Genomic DNA, 25445 nt, shown 5'->3' on the forward strand with positions numbered 1-25445 from the left:
TTTCCAGTTCTTCATCTCTTACATCATTGCATATGCCACTGACTTCCACATTATTTCGCCTTCCATATTGATTTTGCTTTTCTACGTTCATTGTTTGTTCCTTCTCACGTTGTTCTAGCTTGTTCACTTTATTTTTAAGATTTTCAACAGTTTTTTGCAATTTTTTGTTTGACTCGACCAAGTTTTTTATGATTACATTTTTTATTTCGGTTATATCTTTTTGGATGTTGAGTTCATCTAGTGTTAATTTGTCAAGTTTTTCATTTAACTTGTTAAAGTTTTCTTTCATAAATTCTTTTTCTTGTTGGTTTTGTTGATTTCTTGTTGTAATTGACATGTTGAAAGTTCAAGATGGTGTGAGCGCCAAAAAATCTTTAGAGCTCTTTACTCATCGAAGTCCGAGATGCGTGTATTCCAGGATTAGAAAAAGCTATACCTGTTTTCTTTTTTCTCTAAAGAATCAACAATGCCAAATAAATTAATAATAATAATGATAATTATATGTCGCGTACGAGACAAAATTAGGATTTCCATTTGTCCCGTACCGGACAAAATTTGAAAATCATTAAATTTAACAAGAAAATTCTATTTTTGACCAAATTTTTTGTATTGATTGGTAAATCTACACCATATTGCTACTTTAAATATCCAAGATAGTTGTATAAATGAAAGTTATTGAGGGTTATTGATTTTTCCCCTATTCAAGTGCAATGGTGCATACCACAGATACCTCCATAAACTATGATAGACCTATTTTAGAATGAAAAAGTTAAGTTTTTCTGAAAGTCAAAAGGTTTTGAAGATTTCCCAAAAGTTATTGGCCCAGCCGCGCAGCGCAAGTGGGCCTTTAAAAAGCAACTGAGCGAAAAGATTTTGGCTTTGTCGGGGCCTGTGCGCGCAATAAATTAACAAGTCCAGTAGTCCAGGCTGAACCAGCGGCCAATTTATAATTTTTGTCTCGCCTACCCGCACGATGTTTGACCTACTCTTATATTGGATTGAATTGTCAGTAATCAAATTTCATTCTCTTTATGGCAAAGTATTTTTTAAGGTTTTCAAGATGGATGGAGTCAGGTCAGGGAGCAAGTGGGAGCATTTAGATGTTGGAGTTTTATATTTCAAGCTTGACAAAGACTTTTTTCAAGTAAACTTATGTTGTAAGTCATTTAAGGATACTAAAATGCAGCTGATGTATAATTTGAATAAGTTTGGAATGTTTTTCATGATGCTACCCATGAAATTGGTCAATTTTGGATCTATCGCTCTATAAAATGGTCGGTGGTTGGATTTTTCAAACCTAACAAAGAATTTTTCCACGTAAACTTATGCTGTAACTCATTAAAGGATACTAAAATGCAGCTCATGTGTAAATTTGAATAAGTTTGCAATGTTTTTCATGATGCTACGCCGTGAAAATGGTTAATTTTGGATTTATCGCTCTAAATGGTCGGTGGCTGGATTTTTCAAACCTGACAGAGAATTTTCCCAAGTAAACTTATGCTGTAACCAGTGGCGTGGTGGCAGGGGGCCAGGGGGCCAGCCCCCCCCCCCCCGAGCGGAGCCCTTTTGAGAAGGATTATTCAGGCGGCCAAATCGAATGACAAAGAAAAAACAAAAATGGCGCCCCTCATTGCCTCAAAAACTCAAAATTTTCTGGCTCGCTTCGCTCGCACACTCTCTTTTTTGTGTTCATAAATTTAGAGGGGCGCCAAAAACAAAAAACCTTTAAAAAGGGCGCCATGTTTGCCTTGGCTACCCCAGAGAAATTTTCCCACCACGCCACTGGCTGTAACTCATTAAAGGATACTAAAATGCAGCTCATGGGAGTGTAAATTTGAATAAGTTTGGAATGTTTTTCTTGATGCTACGCGTTAAATCGATATTTCTGAACTTTGGCGGTCAACATTTGACATTTTGAAGTTTGTGAATTTATTTAAATCAATTTTTTCTTTCATACTAGTAACAAAAACATAAAGTACATCTATTATATACATATATTGCGTATCATTTATCATTAGAATTTTCCCAAGTAAGCTTATGTTGTAAGTCATTTCGTCGCATCAAAATAAGAAAGCCTTAAGTCCATTTTTGTAGTTTTGAGAAAATCAAGTTTAAAGGTTTGAAATAGCTGCCATTTTTGACCATGTTGGGCTAGCTAGCTGCTTTTTTGATATGAATATAAATGAAGAAAGATCTTTCAAGTTCTAAAGTATCAACATTGGGCTCTTCCAGAAAAAATTCGTTCATGGGGGGTGGAGGATATATTATTTTTTTCATGAATTACCCCTGGACATTTTGATTTTTAACCCCCTGGACACGGGTTATACCCCTGGACAAACATTAAATCAACCCCGTGGAAACAAAAAAATATCCCCGGACATTGGAAATTACCCCCTGGACATTGCAATTTTTTGGTATTTTTTCAATACCCCTGGACAATTCATCCTCCACCCCCCATGAACGGATTTTTTCTGGAAGAGCCCATTGTCACTTATACCATTGCGGAGATATGAATGCTTCTTCATAGCATGTTTTTCGAGAATGGACTTAAACCTTTTTTTCTATGTAAATTTCCTTGATTAAAACTGAAAATTTGAAAAATTTCCAGTGAAAAAGTGTCTTAACTCCAAAATGGACTTATATAAGACTTTCTTGCTTTAAACTTTCTTAACTTTTTTGAACTCTTTAACTAAAACCTTAATCTAAAAGGTCCTAAAGTCCAACTAAAATGACAATGGACTTAAGACTTTCTTAACTTGAGAAAATTTCAAAAATAAAAATTCTTATTTTTCAAAAAACTTAAAATTAGGCCACTTTAGGTTGGTTTTTGAGCCAAAAATTCGATAAAAAATGGGGTGTAAAGCATCGGTATGATGGTCATAACTCAATTTTTGAAAAAATGGACTTAAGGCTTTCTTATTTTGATGCGACGATTTAAGGATACTAAAATGCAGCTCATGTGAGTGTAAATTTGAATAAGTTTTGAATGTTTTTCATGATGCTACGCGTTAAATCGATATTTCTGAACTTTGACGGTCAACATTTGACATTTGAAGTTTGTGAATTTATTTAAACCGATTTTTTCTTTCATACTAGTAACAAAAACATAAAGTAAATCTATTATATACATATATATTGCGTATCATTTATCATTACTGACCTTCCAGCACAGCTGGTTTTTTTTTTTTTTTTTTTCATTCAGCCAATTTTCGAATTTTTTTAACTTTTTGAATGTTCTGTATTTCAATCTCTGCCGAAAATGTGTGCATTAGGATTCTAAGATTCGATGTTTTCTTTCAAACCCTAAAATTACAAAAATATTGGTTCTCTTAAGGTATATACCCAATACAAACGACATTTGGTTATTGCCACGTCAGCTGGGCCTTCATGCCGCTTCGGCTTCTTGGTTGGTTTTGAATTACAATTTTCTCTTCAAATTGAGAGGCTGTTAACATTGCTACAATTTTGTCGAGTAGGGACAAATTTTTAGCTGTATATAAAACCCTTTGAATAAATTGAAAACAAGAAAACAGCTTGTTGTAAAGTGTCATGAATACAAAAACACCAAAAGAAGATAAATTAAAAAAGCCTTTTGGAACAATTTCATGCAAATCACCCAACTTCTTCCAGTTGCTGGACAAGACCACGTTTCCAGGGTGACCAGAGTTGAGAACAGTAGTCCAAATGAGGGATGGCTACTGTAGTGCCTTCCATAAATTTAACATAGTTTAAATTTTCCTTGATTTGAATGTTAATCTTGGATATGAGGCCATTTTTCATGCCCTTTAAGCGTCCGGTTATCGGACGCTGCCCCTCTTGAAAATACTAAATAAAATATTGGTAAAAACAGCTTTTTTAGTGGAAAAACACTGGAAAAAGTGCCCTTTTCGGCCACCAACCAGGCGCTGCCATGACCTTTCGGACACATGCTTGTCCAAAGTTTTACTTAGCCTCATCGGATGAAATGTTGTTATAAAACTGAAGTTTTCTTCACGAAGATAATCAGTTTTTTTCTTCTGTTTAGTTTTAAAATAAATAATCAATATGGAAAGTGACAGTAATATTTTGGAGCTGATTCATTCACATCTGATAGAATCGCACCTCTTACAAACTGCAAGAACCTTAGAAAAAGAGACTGGTGAGGTAAGTTAAGGCACTCGCTTAAAACTGATATGTTAAATCACCAGGGGGGGTTCTAGGTTTGCGAGATGCCGGGTATGTCCGAGTCGAAGTTTGAAAATCGACCCTTTGAGGGACTTTTGAGGGTGTGAAAACGAGACCCTTTTATGGCTCGCACATACTCGGCACCCATTTTTCCTTAGTCCCCCCTCCCCCCGGTTAACCATCGTCATTTGATTTCGTATTTTCGTGAACTTGTTATAAAAGATTAGCACTTTAAGGAGACAAGGTATCCCAAAATTTCTCTGTTTGAAATAATTTATTTTTTTACTATATATTTCAAGGGCACATTTTTGTATGCTCAATACCTTAAAATAAACCTTGTATGGGTAAAGACCATGAATACAGTCCATAAAAATTGAATTCTGATTTAAACGAAACAATTTCTAGGTAATTTTGTATTATTAAATTCCCAAGACAACTTAGAATTGTTTTTATAAGGAGAAAGAAATTGAGACCGTTGAGTGTACAAAAGTTAAAAATTATAAGGTCCATACTTTCTGTTACAGAAATTCGCAACACCTGAGCTTCGACTGAAGCATATTGTAAATACTTATCAAAGGTAAGTAGAGAGAAACAATTTTCAAACAAACTTTCCTAAAGTTTTCTTTTAAGTAATATCATATAGTTAAGATTTTAACATTGGGGCGATCTTATCAATTTCTTATAATATTATTTTAATTTGTTGATTTCTATCTATTATCCAAATTTCTATATTCTTGATTCTGTTTTATTTGAAATTATCTTTATAATGCATACTGCACCCTGGCTAGGCAGATCGAATTGCCTAGCATCTCACGCCATAAAACTAATTGTGGCGCAGACTGAAAGAAGGTTTTTTAATTAGTTTAATACATTTTTCCTTTTTTTTTTTTTCTTTTAGTTTATCAGAATTACTTTCTGGTTTGCTACCTAATGTTGATAACAACATTCAAAATGATGCAGTAGCAACCAAAACTGATGAGAAAGCTACAACGAAATCTGACGATACTGAAACAGCAAGTGAAACGAAAGCTATTACAAAAAAGACAAACTCCAAAACAAAAACAGCAAAAGCAAAAAATAAGACTGTCAAAGAAGAACCTAAAAAACCTTTATCGGTGGATAAGGAGGATGAACCTGAGAAAACTGCTGAAGATAAAATCAAATCTAAGAACACGAAAAGTAAAGAAACAAAGCAAACAACAAAAAAGAAAACTGTCACAGATGAAAAAGACAAAACTGAAAAGTCTAAAGATACATTACCCAAAAAGGAACCAGCGAAACGTAAAGTAAAACCCCCTCCTATCCCTCATGAATGGCTTTTCCCTGAAATGGAAAGTGTTTTATCGCAAATATTTGAAAATCTGAAAAATAAAGATGGAACTCTAACTAATAAACAATTTGGTACATCATCAGAGACTAAACCAAAATCAGAGAAGATGATTAAAATGACGGATAAAATAGACCTCGATTTTGAGGAATCTGATTCGAATCTCCCTAAAGAGGCAGTTGAACAAGTCCTAATTCGTTTGTCTAATGGTGATGTCTACGAATCTCCGAGGTATTCAGGTTTCCTTTCATTTTCGTCCATTTCCAGTGCTTTCAGTCATACTTCTCACACTTCTTTTCAAAATAGAAACACATTTTGCTCCTTCTTTGTAAGTACGTCATATATACTGTAATTATCCCTCTCTCAAGCAATTAGAATTACTCCCTTCCTCCACCCCAGAAATTTGAACCAACCAACCAACAAGTCTTTTCCTTTTTTTCTATTCTTCAGTGGAAGGAAACGAGAATCCGGAGCCAAAGAGAAAAAGGTATGGCTTTTACTTCTACTTTTACCCTCGACTAATTTGAGAATCTCTGACTGTCTCTGTCTCATCTATTCAGTCGATTGAAACTTTGCACACTTTGCTGCTTGGCTGAATTTCTGAGGCTTCTTTACTTTTGCACCAAACTTGGGACTTTTATTAATTAGGAGAGAGGTGAATTTAGACTATGACTTTCCAGAAAAGATTTACGGTGAAAATATACAATCTTACAATAACTTACAATGAAAATTGATAGATTGTATAAAAATGATGTAGTTGATCAGCATTGCTTTTCATTTCAGGTAGAAGACAAGGAAAAGGCGAAACACGAGGAACAAATGGAATCTAAGCCTTTTCAGAAAGACATCCTTCTTATAGCTGAAGAAACAAGCATGGTTGAAGAAGAAGATTCCAATAAAAGTAAGTTGTTGTTTATATGGATAACCTGCAAAGTATCTCTTTGTTAACACAGTGCAGAGAACATTAATTTAGTTCAACTTAGACTAGAGTCTACTTCTGACTGAACTCGGGTTTTATGATTATTTTTGATGGCGCTGAGTCCAGTAAAGTTATCAGCGCAATCCAGTCTATCAAAAAGCAATAAATGGCCCCGGGCTAAAATTTGGAAACAACCAAAATCAACAAACTTATTAAACAACAAACTTAAGAAATGATAACGGATAAACAGTGATTCATTTTTTTCTGAAGGTAAAAGCAAAAAGAAGAAACAGAAACGTAACCACGACGAAGTTGAAGAAGAACCAAAAGAAGAGAGCGAGCCAAAACATTCCATAAAGAAAAAGAAAAGCAAGGTTTGTATGGAATAATTTTTCTCGACTTCAGTTTGAGATTTAAAATGACAATGTCTGCATTTCTTTCTGTGTGTTACAAAATTTAAGATAGCTTTGAGACTGGTGTGCAAATGACTGACTATGCAAATACTTTATCTTTTATTTCCTTGAGATGAGATTTTAGCTCTAGAATGAGGCCAGAATTTAGCTTATTTTGTTTGTTATTTTCGCTGCCATTAACAGAAATGATTCTTGATCAGTGCAATTACTGACATAAAAAAATAATTTGAATGGAGGTTTGATTGCCGAATTATTAGAGTCTCCGTGATTCGCAATTCTAAATACCTAAAGTCCATTTTCCAAATGTCATTAAAATGTAAGAAACAAAAGCTTATTCTTGGAGAATGAGAGAGATGTTGACAAACATTCTTAAATTTTCATCTTTCACTAAAGGTATCTATAGAAGAAGAAAAACAATCGGTAGAACAGACAAGAGCTGAAGAACAGGTTGTTGAAAATGGAGTTGTAGAGGCTGGCGATGAAACAATCAAACCGAAAAAGAAAAAAAAGAAGAAGAATAAAAAGAAGAAAAATGAAGACAAAGGTGATCCTTTTGTTGATAAAATTTTACTTAAGCTTCCTTCGTTATCTTGCTTTAGACAGATGATTTTACTTTACTCCCCCTTGGTTAATCTAATTTACTGGCATACTGTAAATTGAGTACCATGTTCAATCTTAAGCTAAGGCTAACACTGATGTGCCCGGGGGGGGGGGCACTCTAGGTAAGTGACCTACCGGACGTGCGGCCCTTAAGGGTAGGTTTTTTGGACTTTGGAAAGTGCACTGTAAGGGTTGATTTGTGAGTAAGTGGGAAAAAGTGCACTGTAAGGGTGTAAAATTTGAGAAAATATCAAATTTTGAGGTAAAATTTGAGAAATTTCAAAAAGTTTGGCCCTAAAAAGGGCAAAAAAGGGCAAAAAATTGCACTATAAGGGTCGATTTTCAGCCAAATATTTCCTGCACTGTAAGGGTCCGATTTTAGAGACCTGATTTTTGGCCGAACGTACGGTCGTTTTCAAAATCGAGTCCCCCCCCCCCCCCCCGGGCTGATGTGTTTTGCAAGCGTCTGTAATGCAACAGTTGCATTTCACGCGCCTTAAAATTGTTCCAGTCTAGCTAGCGAGAATAAAAAAAATCGGTCAACGTCAAAAAGTTGGTGAAAACAGCAGGCATTTTGTTCCGTATTCATTTCCTTCCTTGAGAAAAAAACATTAGTGTATCCTTGAAATTATCCTTTTATTTTATGCTTGGTCGATGAAGTATTTATATAAATCGAATAATTGAATTAGGATGTTCTGCTAATTTTCTACAGATCAAGACGACACAAGAACGATTGATTTCCGTATTGATGAAAAAGAAAATGATATTGAAGGTGAGAAAAAATTCGTTTGTTTTATATTTGAATAATTATCATTGACTTGAATTTAGCTCTAGAGGCACTTGAAAGTACGCTTATTCGTCTCACTAATTCTAAGTGCTCTGAGTTTAGATCCTGTTGATTCTTTTTCCAAATAATTTCCATCCCAAACACGTTCAACGCCGAACCCCTTTCAGAAATCGGCAAAATGACCTGCGATGCAGAATTTTATGTGGGTACCAAATAAGCAATAAGAAAGCAAGCAAAAGTTATCGTATCAAAAGTTATGGTAATTTTGAGTACCACCTGTATTTTGATCCAGTCTTCTACGAGGAAGCTCGTAGTCAGCAGCGAATCTATTAAAGCGCTCTCATACTAAATGATCTCTTTTAAATTTTTTCTTACTCTTTAGATTCACAAAACGATTTTGTCACACCGAGAAAGGTATTCTTCTTCCATGCTTAGCCCATTATTTTCCTCTCTTGTCTAACAAGTTTCTTTTGCGGGTGGATGACCCTGAACCATATTCTCTCTGGAAAAAACCTTTGTCAGTAAGATAATGTTTGATTTTGGGCACTCCGTTCGTAACATAAATTCATTTTACTTCTAAAAGTTAAAATATCTCCCGTGTACGCCATGAATTAATAAGTTTCCCTCTTTTGAAGTGAAATTTCTCGAGCTCAATTGATTTTTAAAGAATCAAGCCTCTTACATGAGCCACGATTACACACTTAGTACATTACACACCCGGTAGTGAATAGGGGTAAAGATCTCCTTCTCTGATCTTGTTGCGTAATTTTCATTGTTATTTTACATTGAATTCCTTCAGAAAGATTTAAAGACACCAATGAAAAAGAGCACACCGTTTCAAAGAGTGAAAGAAGACCTTATCCAAATAGATGAAAAGCTAACTGACAACAGCTATGAAGCAAAGGTTTGTCAACTAACGAAAATTTGGGTTGGGTGACGTTTTTAATGACTTGAGGGGTAGAAGGTGCGGGGGGGATTCAGATCGCCATCATCAATGATAATAAGGTATTAAATTTTTTACGTCAATTTTGCTATTTATGCTGTCACGTTTATTTTTCTCACTACGTCATATTTAAAAGAATGACTGATTTGTTGGGTAAAGTTTTGTTACCTAAAATGATCACGAAATAACCTTGTTGAAGGTCGCGTGTCACATGAGATTGGCCATTTTTTTCAATTGAGATTCATATATGAATCAAATTATCAAAAATTATCAGATTTTTCTTCCCCCAATTTCTACTTTGAAAGACATTAAAGATTGATGAAATTTTCTCCAAATGATGTTTGTATTGCTATTCATTCATACGCTGATCTGTTATTTTCCGTTTTGTTTCCCAAAATGTCTTTTTTCTTCCTTGCCATGACCGTTAGTCATACAAGGTTCCTTTCATTTTGCCATGGCAAGGAAATAATGGTGTTGGTTTACTACAACAAAACCCTGTGAATAATTTATTGGCCATGGTGTATAACTTTAATTTTGATCATATTTCTAAGGCTACTGTGGTTAGTATAGAAATTCAAAAATCAAACTGAATATGACATTCACTATTTATCGCGTACCACAATTAATTAAAAAAATTGAGATTTTTGACCTAAGTTAAAGGTTATTAGTAATTTATTTTTCGTTTAAATTCTATTTTTCTTCCGGCTTAATGAGAGGTCAATGAACATAAAATCTGCCGCATTTTTGATAAAGTATCTGTATGATTAGAAGAAACTTGTTCTGAGTGTATTCTTGATTGCCGGCATACTCGATGGCGCTACGTTACGCGTCACGCCGTAAGTCAAACACGAGCGTCCGCGATGATATAGAGAAGATCTACAATTTGAGCGACTACAAACGTTCATGTCAACTGATTGACGTACCGCCGCCACGTCGACGTAGCTTGGCGGCGTCCGAAGTAGAAGAAGATGATGACGGGGGTCTTTTCAATTGTGAATGCTACAAAAAACTCAAACGTAAACCTTGGTTCGGACCGCTTTATAAAACCATCCTTTTCCTAATCCACATCTCGATCGTCTTCACGGCGCTTGCTTTGGGTGCGTCATTTCTCGGTAATATTGAAGACCCGCCGCCGAGTGATGACGCAACCACCAGCTCCGGTGGATCAATTAAAAATGCAACACAGAACTTAACCGCCAAAGTAGCCAGTAATGTCGAACAATTTTGGTCAGATTTGAAAAACGAAATCGGTGTTGAGATACCTGTCAATAAAAGAGACGAATTTATGGAAATCATTTTGAAGCGTGGCATCGAGCACGCAGCGGAAGAAAAAGAGAAAGCTGAACTTGAACTGAGGAAAAATCGTGATTTTATCTTTTGGAAATGGCTTTATTTTATGTCTGTTGCTTGTACAACTATTGGTAAGTGGTCCCTTTACAATGTCTTCCTCATTTCTATGGGTCAATGTTTTGTTGGTGACTTTTCAGAAGGGCCCTTACTAGATAATTTGGACCTTTTCAAGATTTAGCCAGGGAAATAGTGATTGATGATCGAACTCGCTGTTTCAACTTATTATTATAATTATATTACTTATTTCTTATTCTCTTTTCTAGAAACATTTTTCACGCTTTTTCAGAGGGGTTGTAACGGCATTTTTTCAGATATAATAGTAAAGTGAAATAGGATTTAAGCTCCATGTTTAAACTAAGAATGTACTTTGAACTTTTCCATGTTTCAGGTTACGGAGATGTTTCGCCAAAGACAGACAACGGTCGTTTCTTTTACATGATTTTCTCACTGTTCGGTATCCCACTCGTGGTTTCTGTTCTAACAGCGTGTGGTGGCATCATCAAAGCCATCAACAAAAGATTCTTCAAATTCTTAAACAGATGTTGCTTCAAAGAAAAGCCAGTGGTAAGTGCTATTTAAACGTATTAAGGCTTGATTGCGTCGCGATAAAGGCGCTGAAGAGCCAGCCAACCACTGATCTATAACTACTTGACTAGATCGGACTTCCCATTTAAAAGGAAGCATGTCCAGTTTTAGAGTTGACTAGTCCGCCATCTTGCGGTAAACATTACTTTTAATATATCGTTTGAAGGAAAACCACGTGGGTCGTTCAATTTAAAGTTATTCCCATTTTTACATAGGCTTCTACCCTTCAGATTTATAATTCATTGACTTTAAAACATTTTCGAACCGGTAGGTTGATCTCTCTCACGTTGATGATCGACTAGGAATTTCTTCTCAGCAAGAAGTTTCATGTTCTTTTGTTATAGATCAGTGAAAGTCTGATGACCACCATCTCCATCTTCATCCTTTTCATTGGATACGTGGCCATCGGTTGTTTGTTATGCGCAGGTCTCAATAACCTAACATTATTCGAATCCATTTACTTCTGGATTGTCACTTTCTCAACCGTCGGTTTTGGCGACATCACAACACCGTTGACCGTGCAAGTGGACTGGGCAATCCCTCTCATGGCCTACCGAATCTTCGGTCTCGCCATGTTGGCTGGTGTCATCGATTCGTTGATCGAATATATCGATTTACGAAAAGAGGCTGTCCAGATGTTGTCCGAAAAACGAATGGCTTCTCTAAAGCATCACAGTACGAGGCGTGGAAATCACCATCCCGGTGAGAAAAAATCGCGTCCCGAATTACCTGATCACGATCGTGTCAAACCGGAAACACTATCGGACATCATTGGCGACGAAACAATATTCTCAACGTTGCCCAGAGATTATACCAATCGACGTAGTTTCCATGACATCAAGACATTCGATGCACGCGTACACGAACCTGTATTCGGAGACGGGGAGGAGAAAGTACGTCGGCAGCGTCGGGATACGGACACGGCTAGTACCGATGACTCAGGTGACTATTATGAGTCGGATGAGAGTGGGGAAAGTTACAGCTATGCATAGCCGGCTTATATGATCAGTCCTCGTGGGGCAGAGGAGATTATTCGGTGCGAGTGAGAAGTGATGTTGGAGCTTTAGAAAATACGGACTGGCATGCTGAACCTAAGCATTCATGCTTATGAAAAGTATTGACCTACAATAATGATTGCTTTCCATCTTATCTTTAAAAGTAACGGAGTTGCAAGTTGATTATTGAACAATGGATTCTGTTTTATGGGATCGTTATTTTATATATGTTTTATACGTCTCATATTTTATATTTTCACCTACCTTGAATTTGTTGTACGTATGTAAAATGGATATGCTCTACATGTTTATATGTCAATTCACCATACACACAGTCCGAACCTTTCCATTACTTTTTCTAGCATTTTAGAGGGACTCACTAGTTACTCGGTGTCATCATAAAGATGAGAAGCTCCAAAAATCTTTGAACATAAAACTAGATAAGATTATCAAGATGAATGAAAGATGGAAGTTTTTGTCGTTTGTGTAAAAAAGAATGTGTAAAAGACGATCAATCACAATAATCATATAAAAGATGTTTCACTCCTTCATGTTAATCACTCATGTAGGATTGAAAGTCATCCATCCTCTTAAACAAAATCCAAACATCAAAATATAGAAACATTTATCTTCATCATAAGTCACTACATGGATGTTGTACACCCGTTCGAAAATTTGTTAAGTCAACAAACATAATTGACGTCTTAATGTAAACAAAGGGCTTACTCAATCGTAACTTTTTCCCCTACATTGACGTTCACCTCTTTCACAAAGAACTAAGTGTCTCATTAAGGGGAAGACACTTAAGTCTTTATCAAGCGTTTCTGTATGAATTGATTTATTTCTTCCAGCCTACTCAGCCCTTCTTAACAATTCAAAGAAATTTGCATTATATATAGGCAGAGTGTTGTCATTTTTTTCTGTAAATTTACGAAGTAACTTTCTAGATTTTAGTCGCAGGGCTTCAAGAAATTGCAAATTGAAAAAAAATATTATTAAGGAGCGATGGCCAAGTGGTCAAAAGCGTCAGCGTCTCAAACCAGGGATTCGTGGTTCGAATCCCCGCTCCTTTCAATGTTCCGTTCAGTTCATAGATAGCCGAGCCGGCTGGCCGTGGACCCCGTGAAAACAATCGAAAGACTGTCTAAAAGTCCTAGATTACTGGGCTATCTACGTAAAATATCGACTCTATCTATCTATTTATTCAGACATGGTAATGGAGGCTAACTAGAGAGTTGACAATAACTTTTTATGTGTCATTGTGTCAACTTTATCAAGCCTTTCATTATGTAGACTTCTCAAATCTTTCCATGACTGTCTTTCACAGACATCCTTTTACACAACGATCATAGTGTAGAGTAGTCAATAATGAGATCAATGAACGGTCGGCCATAAATGAGATCTGTGAATGACCTATCACTAGCATATGATGTTTGCGGTAGGATTTGGTCATTTAAAGCTTCTTATATGCTGTCTGATTTCAAAGCTCATTAAAAAAGCTCTATTCAAGCCTCCCTTGTTAGCGGTTTGTTAATTTTTGTGAGAATCTTTTTTTCGAAGCTTTTTTTTCACTTCTTTTTATCAAAACTGTCAAGAGTCGGTGAAAATATCGATGACGTCATCAAACGCAAAATCAAACTAGAGTAAAAAGCGGGGAAACAAAAACATTTAAAACTGGGTTCTAGTTAATGATTAATATTCAAAGAGGGATAAAATCCCCTTTGTTTTTACGGTTTTCGCATTATGGAAACACTGTAGAGAGAGTTTTTCTCCCATTTATTCAAACTCATTGAAAGAAAACATTTTGTCTCATTCAAAGTGAACCATATAGGAAAAGGCGCTGTTTCAAGAAAATAGAGTTTCAACCAGGGGAACCCCTTCAAAGCGACTTCATCAGTTTACATTGGAAACGTTACAGGAGACTTTTTACAACTTGTGATTGATCGCTCTGTTACCACTGATCATTATTGATTGATTTTCTTCTTCACTAGAATAATTCACTGTGGAAGATCTTCGGTTTGGGTTCTTTAAACCCTCCTTTTTGACCCTTTTTTATACCCTCTGGACGAAAGAGAAATTTATTTGATCGGATATTTTTTGTTATGGTTTCGACACTTGAGAGACCTCTTTGTCAAAGCTACGGTGCCGACGAGGAAAAGGATGAGATGGTACGTTTCTTTGGGATTTTCCATCCTAAACAAGTTTTCCAAAAGGCGAGAAGTTACGAAGCAGATACCATGTCAATGCGTCGCCAATGGACCAAACGATCGCAGCGATCGCAAAAATCGTCTAGTTTTCAGTCCGCAGAGTCTGGTAGCGGAGTATCCACTTTTCATATCGTTCTACGGGCGATGTTATGTCTGATTTTACATTTCATGTTGCTGATGATAGCGCTCATTTCGGCTGCCGTAATTTTCTCACACGTAGAAGATGAAACTGAATGGCATACACCTGGAAGTAACCAATCAAACGTCAGGAATTTTGCGGAGCGTTGGAATAGACTTGAATTGAAGTACAATGTGACTTTCACTCAGGAAGATAAAAGTTTATTTGCCATCAATACTGGGCTCAACACAGGGACGATTGAGAAAAGCTCAAATAGCCAGAGTTATAATTACAAGAAATGGTTTTACTTTGCATCGATGGTCTCAACTACGATAGGTATGTTTAAAAATTTAACTTCTTTCACATTCATTTCGAAAAGTTTCTTTTACTCGTGCACTATAATACTTTATACCTCTTTCAATATTTTTTTCAAGAATTAGGTCTTCGTCGATAAGAAGTAATATAATATCGATCTTTACCGATTTAGCTGAAATTTACAGTTAATTCATTCCAGGCTATTTTCCAATATTACCTTATCGGGGAAAACTTCTTCGGGGAAAATTTTCGTCGGGGAAAAATATTCGTCACTTGCTGGTTTTGGTAAACGCATTAAGGCCGGGGAAAATTTTCGTCGGGGAAAAATATTCGTCACTTGGCCGAAATTTCGTCACTTTTCCCCGACGAAGTTTTCCCCGATAAGATATTTAAACTCGCTATGACGATTGATAACTGACTCCCAACCGTTGCCGAGAACCTGGCTCATTGGATATAGTTAACAGTACTTTCAATGTTTTTCGTTTTTTTCGTGAACAGGTTATGGAGATGTGTTCCCAAAGACTGAATCTGGTCGTCTTGTTTTCATCATATTCTCCATCATATCTATTCCGCTGATGCTCTCCTTTATCGCATCTTGTGGAGATAAGATTCGTGTTATGCATACAAGCTTCTTGTCTGCTCTTCGTCAGTGTGTTACAGGACAGCAAGGAGGGGTAAGCATTTCTGTTTCTTGCGATTTCTTCTGTTTCTATATCGCAGTGTTGCAAATAAGGAATTGTGGCTTGGTCGGTGATTTTTCAAATTTTGGAGTAACAAAATAGTTCTAGATCTAGGTTTAAAACACTAGCAAATGTTTCTAGTCATTGGATACTAATGATTATGAGAAGATAAAACAATCAACAAATAAAACATCAGGGACAAATAGTACTTCGTTGCATTTTTTACAAGTTTTCACCGGACAAAAGTAATAAAGTTTACCCTTCAAAATAGCCGGTGGAAACCAAAAAGTGCCTGGCGATAACCGATCATTGGCCGTTATTTGCAGTTCTGAATTATGCTGAGAGGAGGAGGAAAGGATGCTTTAATCTTGTACAGTCTTCTCGTGACTCACACTTAATTCTATACGTCAGAGGGTGTATGGAAGAGATGATGTTTCTGATCATGATTAAAGGATTGTTTTGAGGTGTTATAATCCTTCTTTTTATTCCGTTATAAACTGCTCATTTACCGCAACTTTCTAATATGAAGGGCAGATGTCGCCAAATCTATCTTGATTCTCACTTTCTTTCAAAGACCTATTTTATAGTTCACAATTGTTTTGCCTGTTTTTTTTCACAGCCAATAACACTAACAAAAGACGTTTAAATGGATAGAACAAAAAGTAAAATCCATCAAAAATTTTTTTGAATTCCCTCTAACAATCGCGCCAACTATGAGAAAAAGAAATTCAACAACCCGTTTCAGAATATGATAATTTGATTAACAAATTCTGTTTTCAAAGCTGAAAAATAAAAAAAACTTGAATTCTTTTCATTGTTAATAAAACTTTTCTACTCATCGCCTCATACAGCGAAAGAAAAATGACCTCCTATCCGAAAACCCTCCGTTTGTAAGGTTGTCCTTTTACCGTTGATGGGGATGTACCTAAATCAAGCCTAAATCAAGTGCTATCTTCTTGAACTATTATTATGATCGAATATATCATAACCAGGATATTTCCGAGGTCATCAAAAGGGATCACTTGCACACATTCGAAAATAATTAAGTACAACGGAGTCTCCTTAACTCGAACCTCTACAACTCGAATGTCTCCTTAATCCTTAACAATACCTTATAAATCTTACTCCGTATCTCGAAATTCTCTTCACTGGAACAAAATTTCATTCCCGGTGCGTGTTCAAATTATAACTGTAGTTCCTCCATCCCTTTGATCTTCGGGACTCGAATCCAAAATTCAATTTATCTATCCTGGTAATATCTCAAAAACCAAAAACCAAAAAAACTAAAAGCCTTTCATTCGGAAAATGAAATACGGTAAACGAATCACATTTCTAGATCATGATCATGAAGCTACAGTAATTAATTTCAAAATTATATTTCATCTTTCAGGCACCAGAGGATCTGCTTTCATGTCTTCTCATTACCATATCGTTCGTTGGACACACCAGTGTGGGATGCGCTCTCATCTCAGGTCAACACAACTGGTCATTGGTGGATAAGATCTATTACCATGTTTCCATGTTCACCACAACTGGCCTTGGTGATATCATTGAGCCATTGGACCAACAGATTGACAATGTAGTACCGTTATTCTTCTATCATATCTTCGGCTTAGCCCTCCTGTTTGCGGCAATCAAATCATTTTATTGTTGGTATCAATCTCACCAAGAGGCTCTAGCGGTATTACGGTTGACCCAACGTCCGCTTAAAGCACGCGGCCGCGTCACCGAGTTTTTACCATGCTGTCGTCCGAAACTGAGAGAGGAGCCAAGAGTGGAATCGACCATGTTAATCTAATTTTGATTGTCATAATATGAATACGAATTAAAAAATACTTAAAATTCGCTTGAAGAAACGTGCAGAAACATTTTTTACGAGTAAGAAACAGTGTAATCTAGTGCCGTGTTCAAAGGGTGAGATAGTGTAAAACATACTTGGGTCACTTTAATAGGTGTAACAAACACCCTATATAGCTTGTTTCTGATATACTAAATTTATCCTAGAGTGGCAAGTATTGGAGTTGATTTCATTGATATGTTGGCTAAAAGATTCAAAATGTTATTATTCCTGTAAAGACCAAACAGTTGGTCGGGTGTTTTAAAGTCTGTTTTCAATTATGACTTTTTAACGCAATATTTTTCGTTAATATAATATTATATGATAGTTTCGAAATATTTTTTAGAAAATTTGTAAATTCTTTAAGTTTTGTAGTACGTATATTATACGATTGAAATTATTTAAACTAAACCCAAAAGTGTAATATGTCTTTTTTTGATTGAGTCTTCTTTTTGATTTCAAACCACAACCGCTATTTTTTCACCAGAAAGTTTTACTTACACCCACACTGTCAGTATTTGCTTTAAAACTATGAAACCTTTTGATATCGTCATCATAATTTAAAATTTGGCTTTCAGGTGGGGGGGGGTGGACTAGGGGACTAGGTTGGACGAGAAAACTATAGGTGGTAAAACTATTCACGAATCTGAAAAAATCGCAATAAAAAAAATTGATGAAGAAGAAAATGAAGACTTATGCGAAGAAGAGTATTTCAACTTTGAAGACCTTATTTTCAGCGAAGAAAAATATTTTGAAAATATTTTTGCAGTAGATGGTGTATCTTTTACAGTTTTCAAACGAAGCGATTTATCAATGTAGTAGATAAGGTCTATTTGTTAAGTTTCCAACATCTCGTGCCAAAAAATGACCTTTTCAACCCGAAATGTATACTTTCTTGACTTTTTTTTGGGACCACCACCTCTTTGTACCATGGTACTTACTTGTAATTTACGTTCAAAATAGGTTGACCAACCCTTATAGCCTGTTATAGCCTGTTATAGCCTATCTTAAAATCAGATCCTTAACATCAAATACAGTTATCAAAATGCAGTGAATTATCAAATATAGTTAAAGACTTGATCTTTCTGTCGGCATCAATAAAGAGAAAAATACCTCATCAACTTTCCGAGGTTGGCCATTGGTTCCACCTTAATAAACTTACTGTCAATACAACCAAAACAGACGTCATATACTTCGGCCAAGCTAAGAAGCTAAAACAGGCTGAGTAATCAATCAATATGTGTCCTTTTTCGAGAGCAATTTATCGAAATGGGTAGACCAATGATATATAACAAAAATGCTAGAAATGAATGTTCGCAAAAAGCGAAAGCGATGCATTAGAATTTGCAACATATTTCTTATGACAGATTGAATCGACCGGTTACTTTTTCGAAGCGGGCTACACGGCTTTTTGCGCAATGCAATTGGTTCTTTTCGCATGACGACGGGCCTACATTGTCCAGAGTTGCCCGTCGTTAGGAAAATTCATTGTGACGTCACTTTTTCAAAGGAAAATGAACAATGCGTTGACATCATTTCTGTCATTTTTTATTTCTGACGTCAGAAATTATAACAATTTTTTATCTCTTTTCGCTAGTTTTTTTCGCTTTATTTCGCTATTTTTCCTGGATAAAGCGCTAAAAATCAATCGAAGCTGAAGGAAACGGTTAACAAATACAATAATGACCGGTTTTTTCGGGTTGTACTGAAAATATTGCCCTCGGTCAACGCAACAACCTCGCAATCTCGGTCGTTACTTGACCTCGGGCAATATTTCTCAGTACAGCTCTTACTAACCGGTCATTATTGTATTAATATTGCCCGAGGTCAAGTAACGACCGAGATTGCGAGGTTGTTGCGTTGACCGAGGGCAATATTTTCAGTACAGCCCGAAAAAAACTGAAATCTGTTTGAAAACGAGGACAACAATAAATTTATGCATCTCGAGAAGAGTGTATTGCATTGCGCAAAAAATCGTGTAGCCCGTTTCGAAAAAGTAACCGGTTAACAATTCTCAGTACAGCCCTCACTAACCGGTCATTATTGTATTAGTTCTGAATTATCTTTTCAACGGTATATCATTAGTTAGAATGGAAGCATTCGTTGAAAAATGACAAGCAAATCAAAGATTAATACTCACTTAAAGGGAATGGGCTTCAATGCGCAATTTAAGAAATGAAACATGATATAGCATTTCGCCCTTTTTTCCACGTGATCATATCGCATCACATCAGTCTGTTTAACAAGCTTTTAATTGAGGGAGTTTAATTAACATTGTAGCAACCTACCACGTAAATTAAAAAGTAATTAAGCAAACAGCAAATTATTCGGGACAAGCTGGAGTTTTTACAAGCTCTTATTTGATTTGGTTGGTCGTTAAGATGTAATAAAAGAATCTTATTACTTTTTCTAAAGAACGCGTCATCTCTATCACTTTAAATGACCAATTAGCGAAGTATCTTGTAAAAACTCCAAGGCATCTCAATTCTTCAATTGTTAGCAATTCTTATTCAATTAACAGTGATCGTCTTAAGTACTCATACTTGGGATAAGAATGTGGTATTCTTTTAAATATGCATTTTTATAGGAGGACAAAACAATCAGCCTTAAATCAGATTCATTGCAGTAATGAGTCATCGGCACTGAAGACGTATGTTTGAAAGGCAAAATAAGAAGAGGACAAACATGTTTCTTGTAATCCAGTTATTTGTTCTATCAGTATGTGTTTATCTTACTGCTTCAAATGGTGTTGTGCAGAATTTCCAAGACTTTTCAATGTTAAGTTGTTCTGAGTTCAGGAACGTCACCTTCATTAGCATTAACGAGGAAAAGAGTGTTTACTATTATACTTTTGGTTACCGTTTCTTCATGCAAGGATTAAATGATTTGATTGACAACGAAGCATGTTTTATGGTGAACTACTTCAACGGTTTTGACATAGTGAGATTGAGAAAGAACGACAATATTAATCAATTACAATTTCAAACAAACAACATTCGTTATAGTTCCTCTCGATATAGGAACGAAGAGCGTAGAATCGCCGAACTAACGAAGCAGCTTTACGATGAGAAAATCATGGGAAATGATGTAAACATTAAACAAACTCTTGTCCTTATCATAGATGATATCAATTATGGTGATTTCGATTATATTCTCAAAAATCTTGAGTTATTACAGAACGAGAGACAATGGGCAATTATTGTTTTCAGGATTTACACATATTATAAACCAATAGATTGGCTTCCATTGAATCGAAATATTCAAACACTTGTTTGGGATACTTTTCAATTGCAACCCCCTGTCTTTAAGACACTGTTTAATGTCATAAAAAATCCGGACTACAACGTGTACGATATGACGTACCGTTGGGTCATGTCTAAGAAAAGTTTTTTCACTGATGATTGCATGAAGGAGGTTCGAAAGATATTCGTCACTGTTTTTAGTGTAAGTTTCACTTATGTTCCATTGGCGTCAGCCATCTTAAAAAAAGTAAACGCCCATCGTTCGAAAGTAAATCAAGAACCATTAGAAATTCATTTTTGTGCGTCATTTGAAGGAATAACGCCATCATCTGACGGGCATGTGACTTTAACTCAGTTAGAATGGAAAAACCATCCCCTTTACCAGTCACACAAGGAAAAGAACAAAAGCCACGTTTACATCCATATTTTCACCGGTGAGTATTGGTGTCAAGAATTTATTGAAAGGCAAGATTTTTACTACCGATCTTTCTTATCGAAGGAGAAAAATCATTGCTTCGGTGATGTGAACGCTAAGACTTTTGGGACTGGCGAGGAGCTATTCGAACATATAAATGATGATTTGTGCAAGAATTAATTTTTTTCGTGGACTTGTCATTTTTTGTAAACAAAATATTTTTAATGTTGAGTGGTTTGTTTGTCAGTGAGATGCATAAAATTTTATATGCATCTCACTTTTATATTAGAAAGCATTGTTAATTCCTTTGTATAAATTTATAATTTTTTCAAAACATAAACATTTCTTTGTTACTTGTTATTAGCAAATTTGTAATCTTTGCATTTAGGCTTTTTATGCAGTTTTGTAATTTTCATGTGTATTTCAGTAATTCAAATAAAATAAATTTTCTTATCCAATGAATATATTCTTTTTTGATTTGTCTTTTTAGCTCTAGTTTAGACGGCCCACTTTTTTCCCTGCCTATTCTAATTGTGAATTAAAGTAGGCATAAAGTGGGCTGTCCAAAGTCAATGCTTTGCCCTCTTTTGACGTCAATGCAATGGGCTTTTCCAGAAAAAAACCGTATACCCCCTGTTGAGGAGATCCATCCCTCTGTGCTTGGAAATGCTGCAGCCCCCTGGAATTCCAGGCAATTTCAGGTTTAAATCCCTCTGGAATTCTGAATTTTCGTAGGATTTAAAAAGCACCCCCACAGAATCACAGTTATTTTAGGCAGATTTTTGTATCTCCCTATGGAATTCCGCCACATATCAAACCTTACCCCTTGGAACGGAAATGGACCTCCTCGACAGGGGGTATACGGTTTTTTTTCTTCTGGAAAAGCCCAATGACTTCCTTCAATCTTATCCAAGCAAAGATTTTAACTGCCGACTTTGTGCCCATTTTCTGCCTACTCTGACAATTCGAATAGGCAGGGTAGAAAGTCAGCCGTCTAAACTAGAGCTTAAGCGCTTGAGACCCTCGTCCATCTTACTACTAAATGAGTTCATGAAAAATGTGTGTAACGCATAATGGTAGCTGAGCTGTTATTTTCAAATTTTGCCAGGGGGTTGATTCGAAGGATTCGATGTATGAAAGTTTTATTTCCTGCAGTTTCGTGACAAAAAATATATTTTTATCTTTCGAAAAAGCAGTTGATGATAACGTCGTGGTTTTAATTTTTGTTTTAAAAAAGAACATTACTTCTAGTTTATAATCCAAAAATTTGTCCCGAATATCTCTTACGCCTCTTCTTTTGTCTTTTAATTTTTCAGAAAGGCAGCACAAATGGCTATGGTGAAAAAGCGAATGATGTTTTAAAGAAAACCAAAGGTTTGTTAGCGCTTATCTACAACTTATTATTTCAAAGTTGCAGGGCTATCGGCGGGTTGGCAAACAATATCAAACTAAAGGATGAATGGTGTTATTTCCCCCAATTTTCTAATCTTCTAATTGAGTGCTATTCCGATTTTCTGACTTTTTCTAGGTATTTTTCTGAATTTTGCCCGTACCGGTGAAATGGGTCTCCTACCCCGGCTCGAACCACCAAATGCAAGCAACCTTAGTTTACAAACCCAATGCCCATCATTATACAGTCATTCACAAATATTTTTAAAAAACAATTGAAATTATAGACCTTAATTAAAGTAGCTCCCAACCATTGCCTTTAAAGGATACCTACAGGGTATGAGTGCCTCTAAGAAGATCTTCTGCCTTATCTTGTGACTCCCGAGCAACAACCCTAAACCTAACTGATAATAGCCCCCATTCTCGACTTATTAGCGAGTTTATGTATTCGAGATAAATCGAGGGGGGCGGTATAAAGCAAAGCTGACATAGGACCGAAATCACTGTCCACTTTGCTCGACGACGGTAAAAACACCAAGATACCGTCGTCTGTTTAGGTGAGCAAAGGCGATATAGAGCCTTACATCAACTAGCGACTTTGTTTTGTATCGATTTTACTTACCGTCGCCCTCGATATCCTCTGATACATAAACTCGGTATTATATATCCTGGAGAGTGATATCGTTTGCCAACCTTATCGGTGCTTGCTGTCAGGGTTTTTAGTGGTGTCAGCTGGTATAGGTACACAATAGTACAGGTAGTGGCTGTTTTAACACATACGATTTGATACGAAATATCATAGTTCGGAAGGGGGGTCACTACCTCATCCTACCCTAGAATCTTCCCTCTTTTAAAATTCGTTGCTACATCCCCCCTCAAATATTTGGAATCCTACTATGATTTAACAGTGAAAAAACGAGAACAAATGGTGTAAATGAGCAAATAATAAGGAAATCTGAACTTGGTATACGCTTTCATCCATGGTAAAGTGAAGTTCTTTTAAACTGTCCTAGCAGCACTAAAAAAAAAACTTTCTTTTTTAATTTGAGAAAACAATAAAAAACGCACCACTGACATCTTAACCCTTAACCCTCGCCCCTTTCTACTTCTAGCTTGATGAACCTTCCCTTTCTGAAAACTTCCTCCTTTCTAAAAAAGATTCTCTCAACCCCCCCCCCTTCTGATTTTTTTGAACATCTCTACCCCTCTAAAGGGGGGGGGGGGGGGGGGGGGGGGGGGGGGGTGCGAACTATGTATATTGCCGAAATCTTATTCTCAACTTCAGTTGAGTTAGAATCTGACAATGTGTGTGTGTGTGTCTGTCTGTCTGTGTGTGTGTATGTCCCAAAACTTTGGGGCAGCCTGGAGACTTCAAAAATTGTTCGATTTGGCTGAAATTTGGCACACATGTTCCTTGGGTGAATATCTGGGGGTGTTTTTTTCATTTTTCAAAAATTTTGATTTTTGGGGCCTGGGGATGAGTTTTCGCCAAAACGAGGCTAAAACTTTGGGGCAGCCTGGAGACTTCAAAAATTGTTGGATTTGGCTGAAATTTTGCACACTTGTTTCTTGGGTAAATATCTGGGGGTGTTTTTTTCATTTTTCAAAAGTTTTGATTTTTAGGGCCTGGGGACGAGTTTTTCGCCAAAACGAGGCTAAAATTTTGCGGCAGCCTGGAGACTTCAAAAATTGTTCGATCTGGCTGAAATTTTGCACACTTGTTCCTTGGGTGAATATCTGGTGGTGTTTTTTTTCATGTTTTGAAAATTTTGATTTTTGGGGCCTGGGGACGAGTTTTTCGCCAAAGCGAGGCTAAAACTTTGGGGCAGCTGGAGACTTCAAAAATTGTTTGATTTGGCTAAAATTTTGCACACTTGTTCCTTGGGTAAATATCTGGGGGTCTACAATTGGGCCTATGAATAATTTGAAGCCACTGAAGTTGAGCCCAGTGCGTTGCGCACGTTCGACTATTTGAATTCGGATGTACAAAATACAGTTTACACTCTCTTGTTTATTTTGGTTTATCAGGAAAGAGTTTTCGACAGGAAAAAACGAAAAAGAAACGAGGCAATTACACTGGTGGTACAATCACAACAGATGTCAGCTCCATATATTTCAGCGACTAGGGAATGCAACATTTCTTTAAAAAGTAAGAGTAAAACACGACACCGGAAGATTGGATATGGGTAGATGATGCGATGTCTGCGGTTTCCTATTGCTTTAATTGGCTACACCCCCATCCAATTTCACTAGAACAAGAAGTATCAGCACTTCTATCAAAAACAACCTTGTTTTACCTTTTTTTAAGTTAGCCTGTATATATTTTTATGAAATTTTAACCAGATTTTATAGATATTATCTAAAGTTTGAACGGTCAGTTTCTCTCGTTTTTAGCATTACGTGCTTGATGATTATTTTGCATGAATGACATGAGTCTTTCAGATACCAAGTATTACCATGGAAGGAACTTTTTGCTCTTGTATATCAGAAACTCATTATTTAGAGCTTGTACAATCAATTAACGCGTTCACTGTCGAACCCTTTTCAGAAATTTCGACCTCTTGGAATTTCATCGAAGGTTTGACTTTCAGAGGTTCCTGAATTTTGCTTCAAATGCCTTCAAATTGTATACCAAACGTTGCAAAATTTCACGTTGATTTCAAAAATGCAATAAAAAAGGAGGAATAAAAGTTTCTGTATCAAAGGTTATGTTTATCTGAGGTACTGCCGATATTTTGACCCCTATACTCGTAGTTGCTCAGTGAATGTGTTAACCAATGCTTTCTCTCTTAGAATTCGTTTGCTTTTTTTATTAATCACCCTGGATATTACTTTGCAGAGTGTATCCTTCAATTTTGATATTTTTAGAGTATAATTTTTATGTAGACTCATGTTATATAACTCAAACTATCGTTGTCAAAAGGTTTTCTCAATATCCTTATCCTTCGTTATAATTTTGAAATTATTTATCTATTATTATTATCGGTCATCGGAAAAATCTCAAATAATGCTCAGGCATTTTCAACGTTTGTTATTATGCGTTTTTATTTTTGTTAACTGTCGATCTATTTTGTCGTTTCAACTGTTTTTTTGTTTTTTTTACTTTGGCAATTTTTTACAATCTGCGGATAGTGCGGAGTATAGTATACCTCTTGCCTT

General features: G+C 36.1%; 3 protein-coding genes across 3 annotated transcripts; all 3 read left to right on the forward strand.

Annotated features, from left to right (window-relative positions):
- The first annotated feature begins 4025 nt into the window (after nucleotides 1-4025).
- Nucleotides 4026-24749, forward strand: LOC136823753 (nucleolar and coiled-body phosphoprotein 1-like). The gene is made up of 12 exons (XM_067079923.1): nucleotides 4026-4143; nucleotides 4689-4741; nucleotides 5063-5722; nucleotides 5942-5978; nucleotides 6275-6392; nucleotides 6681-6784; nucleotides 7217-7367; nucleotides 8136-8195; nucleotides 8593-8624; nucleotides 9010-9114; nucleotides 22214-22271; nucleotides 24315-24749. Exons 1-12 carry the CDS (start codon nucleotides 4045-4047, stop codon nucleotides 24410-24412), a joined length of 1575 nt encoding a protein of 524 aa, XP_066936024.1. The 5' UTR covers nucleotides 4026-4044; the 3' UTR covers nucleotides 24413-24749.
- On the forward strand, nucleotides 9819-12524 carry LOC136823754 (potassium channel subfamily K member 9-like). The gene is made up of 3 exons (XM_067079924.1): nucleotides 9819-10574; nucleotides 10892-11067; nucleotides 11433-12524. Exons 1-3 carry the CDS (start codon nucleotides 9965-9967, stop codon nucleotides 12078-12080), a joined length of 1434 nt encoding a protein of 477 aa, XP_066936025.1. The 5' UTR covers nucleotides 9819-9964; the 3' UTR covers nucleotides 12081-12524.
- Nucleotides 13676-17651, forward strand: LOC136823756 (potassium channel subfamily K member 15-like). Its single transcript, XM_067079925.1, has 3 exons — nucleotides 13676-14744; nucleotides 15222-15397; nucleotides 16794-17651. The coding sequence occupies exons 1-3, from the start codon at nucleotides 14186-14188 to the stop codon at nucleotides 17199-17201; spliced, it is 1143 nt and encodes a 380-aa protein (XP_066936026.1). The 5' UTR covers nucleotides 13676-14185; the 3' UTR covers nucleotides 17202-17651.
- Nucleotides 24750-25445: the final 696 nt, after the last annotated feature.

Source organism: Clytia hemisphaerica, unplaced genomic scaffold (genome assembly GCF_902728285.1).
Source record: "Clytia hemisphaerica strain Z4C2 unplaced genomic scaffold, Clytia hemisphaerica genome assembly, whole genome shotgun sequence".
Taxonomy (NCBI): domain Eukaryota; kingdom Metazoa; phylum Cnidaria; class Hydrozoa; order Leptothecata; family Clytiidae; genus Clytia; species Clytia hemisphaerica.